A 7,019-nucleotide genomic window follows, 5' to 3' on the forward strand; every position below is an offset into this window, starting at 1 on the left:
GGTATGAAATAACACATATCTAGAACAAACCAACCACTCAATCGCTTGGAATGAAGTGACTTCTACTTGCAAGTGACAAAGATCACACACCTCAACAATAAACACATGACAAACAGCAATAGCAAAATATCTATTGGCCAGTAACACCTGCAATAAAGGGTTAACCTAAAGAACACAGGTATAAACAAGATACATGTTCTATGATCTTGCCACCATCAGAACAACAAAGCATAGACATGAAATAGATTAACGTCATCAGAATGACCAAAATTTAAGCTCGCATCCCATCTCAGCAATAGACGATCAAATATCCAGGAAACATAACATAATACTCCAAGATTTCAGTTTTCAAAGACAAACGGGACACATATAAATGAGTTCGATTTTAGCAGAGCAAACGCAAGCCACCTCTAAGCCTTCTGGTTGTAGACGTAGGTGAGGCCGCACTTGCCGCAGTAGTGGCGGTCGAAGTGGTTGGCCATGAAGGTCCCGGCGCCGCACTCGGCGTTGGGGCACTCCTTCCTGAGCCTGGTGACCTTGCCGGTGGCGTCGTCGACCTTGTAGAACTGGAGGACGGCGAGCTTCACCTTCTTGTGCTTGTGCTTTTGCTTCTTGGGCTTGGTGTAGGTCTTCTTCTTGCGCTTCTTGGCGCCACCGCGGAGGCGGAGCACCAGGTGGAGCGTGGACTCCTTCTGGATGTTGTAGTCGGCGAGGGTGCGGCCGTCCTCGAGCTGCTTGCCGGCGAAGATGAGGCGCTGCTGGTCCGGCGGGATCCCCTCCTTGTCCTGGATCTTGGCCTTGACGTTGTCGATGGTGTCCGACGACTCCACCTCCAGCGTGATGGTCTTGCCCGTCAGGGTCTTCACGAAGATCTGCATCTTGGCGGCGGCGGGGTGGTCGCCTCCGCGCGCTGCGGCGGCGACGGTGGCGGCGGCGGCGGCGCGGTGGGGTTTGGTTGGGCGGCGCGGTGGGAATGGAGGCTAGGGAGAAGGAAGAGTCAGGCTTTCTATAAGTACAGTCGGCAGGAGAATATGAGCCGTTGGATCTAGGGGTTCAAGATCATACGGCTGTCTTTTGTGGACGGTATTTTGGGCTGGGCTGGATCGGATTGATTTGCTTGTGGCCCATGCCACGTGAGGAGGGTTCGTTCCACAGTCAATATGAACATGTAAATTTTCTTTGTCTCAATTTTTTTTGTAAATTCCATTCTTTGAGAAACAAAATACCGTCCACAAGCAAAATCAATCCATTCTTTGTCTCAAAAAAATTGAAAATTCCTTAAAAGAATATATATCCCATTCACTTGCCCAAAAAAGTGTAAATTCCATTTACCCCTAGAAATTATTTTTTTTAAATATATAAACACAAAAGAATTTACAGATTCGACATTGGTTACTTGCAAGCCTCGAACTTGCATTTGAGATGTACACGCTCTTGAATTCCTATGAAAACCAAGCAAGGACGCTCCAAATTAGAGAAGGGACTGCGGAATGTATTCGGCTTCGATTCCATACCACAACCATCCATCCAAATAACGACATTCAGGCTGTCCCAATGCCAATATCCAATTGTAAACCCCAATATCAGCACTCAAACGGTGCCCAGAGTGATATTTAGTTTTCATCCAATTTTAGTGGTGTTTGCACCATGAAATTTGATTCCACCGTGTGGCAACCATCACTCATGGTTTGTTACTTAGCAACAACATTCTGGGCAAATATGGGTTTAGAGCCACACCAAGAGGGTATAGTTGTTCAAGAGTGTAAACTCGTAACATAACCATGTCTGTCTTGAGACAATCAATTCTAAATATGCAGTCCTGAGACAATCAATTCTAAATATGCAGTCCTGAGACAATCAATTCCAAATATGCATGAAGGATGATGTACCCAGTGATGCCATGCTTTCGCATAATGTACCAGGGCAACATAGTGTACGACTGAGTGGAAATACCCAACACAATAAACAAGTAAAGATTCCAGCACAACTAACAGCAGTCAAAGAGTTATCTCACAACAATGGCAGCAGCAATCAGCAAATTCCAGCTGCATGATCACTGGCAAGGCATGGCGAATACAAACCACAACAATAACTCGAAAACGGTCACCAAATTCAAATAGCATTGAACCATTCCAGAAACCGACTTAACACTAAGCAAGTTTCTAAACTTGTCCGCTTACTACCACACTTGCAATTATAGATATTCAGCATATGCAAACTAATGCCACATCCAGAAAAATATTCAGGACAAACAACACATCAGATCTAAGGTTGCAAACACATGCACAGATATGGTATGACCACACAATTTCCTAAATCAAAGCAGAATTACCAATGACATGCACCCAGGGCAGGCAACGATTAATGATGGAACACAAAATAGATGGATAAACCACGGGGCAGGACTTTGCTACATTTCTTCAGAGATGAATTTGGGTAATGCGGATGCGAAAAATAAAAATGCAGATCATGGCTACAGAAATGTACATATTTGGATAACCACATCAAATGGGTATTTGTCCAGGCATAAAGAATAAACTGAAACGTCTGTCAATGAGAATTCCAATAGCTGAACTGCCTTGTTGCAACAGCCATGAAAAATAAACAACCAAATTGCTTTTGCACTTTTTGATTATTCTCGTAAGATTGGTGACAAGATGTGCTTTCGGTCCAATGCATCAAAAGCCACCTTCTGTACTAGTTATAAAATAAAGATCTTCAGCGCATGTAAAATGACTTATCACAACCCAAGAACAAACCAAAATGAGAAGAGCAAAAATCAACTACAACTACAAACCGACAGACATATGGTATGATAGACCCAATCAAAAGTACCAACACTGGCAGGCAAGGGAATGGTGAAAAGTTACCACACACAAAACTGATGGCTAAACAACAAGGCAGTATGATAGACTCAATCAAAATTACCACCACAGGTAGGCAAGGCAATGGTGAATGGTTACCACACACAAAACTGTTGGTTAAACAACAAGGCAGCACTATGCTCCACACTAGCAATCATCGCACTGCCACTGTCCACAGTAAGGTAACTAGATATATTCAGAGTTTTCAAGCACATCTAGGTATGAAATAACGCATGACAAAACAAACATACCTACAACAAACAAACCACGCAATCGCTTGGAATGAACATAATTCTAATTGCAAGTGACAACGATCACACCCCTCTAACAATCAACACATGACAAAACAGCAATAGCAAAATATTCATCTACATGTGAACCCATGCATAGCTATAGGCTAGTAACACCTGAAATAAAGGGTTAAGCTCAAGAACACACGTATCAACAAGATACATGTTTCCATGATCGCATCACCATCAGATCAACAAAGCATAAAATACGATAGCTGCAATGAGATAGATTAACGTCATTCAGAATGACCAAAATTTAAGCTCGCATAGCATTTCAGCAGCAGGCGATCAAATATCTAGGATACATAATACTCCAAGGTTTCAGTTTTCAAATACAAACAGGGACACATATAATGAGTTCTATCCTCGATAGGTAAAAGAGCAGAGCAAACGCAAGCCACCTCTAAGCCTTCTGGTTGTAGACGTAGGTGAGGCCGCACTTGCCGCAGTAGTGGCGGTCGAAGTGGTTGGCCATGAAGGTCCCGGCGCCGCACTCGGCGTTGGGGCACTCCTTCCTGAGCCTGGTGACCTTGCCGGTGGCGTCGTCGACCTTGTAGAACTGGAGGACGGCGAGCTTCACCTTCTTGTGCTTGTGCTTTTGCTTCTTGGGCTTGGTGTAGGTCTTCTTCTTGCGCTTCTTGGCGCCACCGCGGAGGCGGAGCACCAGGTGCAGGGTGGACTCCTTCTGGATGTTGTAGTCGGCGAGGGTGCGGCCGTCCTCGAGCTGCTTGCCGGCGAAGATGAGGCGCTGCTGGTCCGGCGGGATGCCCTCCTTGTCCTGGATCTTGGCCTTGACGTTGTCGATGGTGTCCGACGACTCCACCTCCAGCGTGATGGTCTTGCCCGTCAGGGTCTTCACGAAGATCTGCATCTTCGCGGCGGTGGGGTGGTCGCCTCCGCGCGCTGCGGCGGCGACGGCAGTGCGGCGGCGGGGTTGGGTTTGGGCTGGGCGTCGGGGTGGAATGGAGGCTAGGGTATGGAAGGGTCTGGCGTTATATAAGTATAAGGAGGCGGGAGAATATGAGCTGTTGGATCTAGGGGGTCCATATCGGACGGCTGGCTATCGTGGACGCAATTTTTGGGCTGGGCTGATAGGATCGATTTTGCTTGTGGCCCATGGTTCGTCTAAATTGCCAAAAAAAAGGTGTAAATTCCATTTAGTAGTGTACATCTCTATTTCTAATGGACGACTTGGTTGAATAGTCCCCCACTTTCAACCGGTTTATTTTCAACCAGTTTATTTTCAACTGGTTTTTCCCGTCCTACCTCCACCCACTGGTTTTAATTTCCTGCAACCTTTTCGTTCACCCCTCCTTACGTATGCTAACCCCGATTTTCCATTTGATATGATTTGGTAAGCTAATCAATTATGATCAAAACCAGCGAATAGAAACGGATTCCTTTCCTCCCAAGGTGAACATTTGATCTCGCGATCCTCTCTTCCCTTTAATCTCGCGCTCCTCTCACCTGATCTTTAATTTCGCAATCCTCTCACCCATCCAGATTTCCTATACATGATCGCAATCCACTCGCCCCTTTAATCTCGCGAAAATTTGAATGCGCCTGCACTTAACACACTCGATGGCTCAGCCTCACACGCCCCTCCAACTCGCCAAGCGCGGCGAGCGGGGATCATGGCCCCGCAGCCGCCGACGTCGCTATCCGTCATATCCCCCTGAACGCTGACCAGCAGATCTCAACCCCTATTTGGCTGCCTCTGGTTGCAGGACTACCGCGCAAATAAGGCCATGGACGCTGCTGGCGAGTGCGCTCGGTGCATCATGAGGATCACGAGAGCTGCGTCAACGTCGTCAAGGAGCACACGGCACTAATGTTGCATGCCATGCGACGAAGAGACTACACGAGAAGAACAAGGCCCCGATGGAGAGTGTGCAATGGCTGCGAGGCCATGCTGGATCGCGGCTGGCTTACGCAGCAGGACCGGTACGGCTGATTTGAAAGATGGTCGTCTAGCCAAAGATGAGCGACTGCACGCTCAATGGCATCATGTCGAGGTGAGCTTCTTCTCTCGTTCCAATAAGTGCACTTGTTGGTCTTTTTTCTTCTTCTTTCAGATCTATGAGCAATATAATAATTTGCTTTTTTAGAATTCTTATCCTTTAAAAGATGGAATGCTTTGGGATTTTTGTCAGATGATCTGAGGATCTGTTTTAGTTTTAATACGCATACTATTTGCATGATCAAATCTCAAAAGATTGATAGTATTGTGAAATAATTTTCTGAAGAACACATATATACTAACATCTGGCTTTGCTTCTGCCAACGACACAGTTGTACTCCCAAATTTGAACCAAAACCACGACGAGTAATTTGGAACGGAGGGAGTACTTTACAACACCCAATCCTGGTCTTTATGCCATCGGCTTCAAGTGGTACTGTGCTGGATGCAAAGGATGGCTCATTGTCAGTAACTATGGCACGAAATTGAAGGTTTAACCATCATACGTATTGTTATGGCTGTTGCATTTCAATTCTTTTGCAGATAGATCAGGTTGCTGAAAAGATTACCTACTGCAGATTTGAACAGCCATGCTCAAGCCTTACAATAGCGAGCTCTTCCCACTTGCCAACGGGGGTGCAAGGCCTGGGTCTGCATACTGTGCCTCTCGGTCACGGCTGCCAGCTAGGAGGGCAACCTGCATTACGCTGGCCAGGTCAGCGCGCTCCATGGCTGAGATGGCGTCCTCGCCTCCTGCCGCTCAGGAGTCTGCCTAGGGTCCTGCCGCAGACCTCGCCGACATCGTAAGTATCGTCTCTCCCTTAATTAGTTATTGAATTGAATAGATGATTGGTTGAGTATGATCGATCACCGTGTATGATGTTAATTGGTTTTGATCTTTGTTGCAGGGGTTCAAGAACATGAAGAAACTCAAAGTGGGCTAGGTCGACCTCATCATGGCTCGACCACCAAGACCGGGCATGGCAGCTGGGAGAACGATGCTGGCCAAGCAGACTGCAAGTCGGCAACATGATATTGAATTTATTCCTCTTGATATACTAAAGCCTGGTATGTGTTGTTTCAGATTTTTTACAAGTGCGTCCTGATTTTACCCTTCCCAATCTACAGAAATCTTCACAGGTGTTTCTGAATGAAGAAGACATCGCGGCCAGTAATGTTAAGGTTGACTTCATGCGTGGGAAATGAAAAGCCGCTTGAAAGCCATGGTGCCATTAGAGTGTATGCCAGAAAGCGAGATCTTTGAATGAAGAAATTAAACATGGTGGTGTGCTCAAAGCCTCAAAGACTCCAAGTATCCGCAGTTCAGAATATACGGCGAGGAGGTGCCGGTGCACGATACACCCAGGAAGAAGCGCATCAAATTCTACATCAGGTTAGAGTCAACCACAGTAGATTACCTTGTCCGTATATTCTTTTGTAGTTTGGGTAAATATGGTGTGTGAAGCAACCAAATATCCTGTCCATATTTGGTGACCATTTGACACACATAGAAAATTTTCTCTAGGAATATAATTAGGCCATTATGGTTAGGATCTGATTGGGTTCATTCCTTGTAATCTCCTGTAATTGCCTATAAAAGAGATAACACGGAAGCCACCTCAAGCGTGCCAACTTTCCCCAACTTACATGGTAGGAATGTAATTAGGCCATTATGGTTAGGATCTGATTGGGTTCCTTCCTTGCATTCTCATGCGTGTGTATATTACTCCCTCCTTTCACTATTGTAAGACCTTTTACACATTTAAGACAACACCCAAAGCAGTTCAATTTCAGCTGTCTAAAACATCTTATAGAAGTGAACGGATGGAGTATATTGTATCTCCAATCTTAAATCCCTACTCCGTACGTCGTTTCGTTTCGTACCAACACCCCACCCACCGACCC

At 45.9% G+C, this 7,019-nt stretch overlaps 1 protein-coding gene across 2 annotated transcripts; it reads right to left on the minus strand.

Moving 5' to 3' along the window:
• Positions 1-308: 308 nt before the first annotated feature.
• LOC123145937 (ubiquitin-40S ribosomal protein S27a) lies at positions 309-4,132 on the minus strand. 2 transcript variants are annotated; one of them, XM_044565472.1, is made up of 2 exons: positions 3,798-4,132; positions 309-878 (listed from the first exon to the last, which is right to left on the minus strand). In XM_044565472.1, the coding sequence occupies exons 1-2, from the start codon at positions 4,023-4,025 to the stop codon at positions 411-413; spliced, it is 696 nt and encodes a 231-aa protein (XP_044421407.1). In that variant the 5' UTR covers positions 4,026-4,132; the 3' UTR covers positions 309-410. The 2 variants fall into 2 exon arrangements, with proteins under 2 accessions (XP_044421407.1, XP_044421398.1); XM_044565463.1 differs by having other exon boundaries at positions 309-408; positions 3,556-4,131.
• Between the last annotated feature and the right edge of the window lie 2,887 nt (positions 4,133-7,019).

Source organism: Triticum aestivum, chromosome 1B (genome assembly GCF_018294505.1).
Source record: "Triticum aestivum cultivar Chinese Spring chromosome 1B, IWGSC CS RefSeq v2.1, whole genome shotgun sequence".
Classification (NCBI taxonomy): Eukaryota; Viridiplantae; Streptophyta; class Magnoliopsida; order Poales; family Poaceae; genus Triticum; species Triticum aestivum.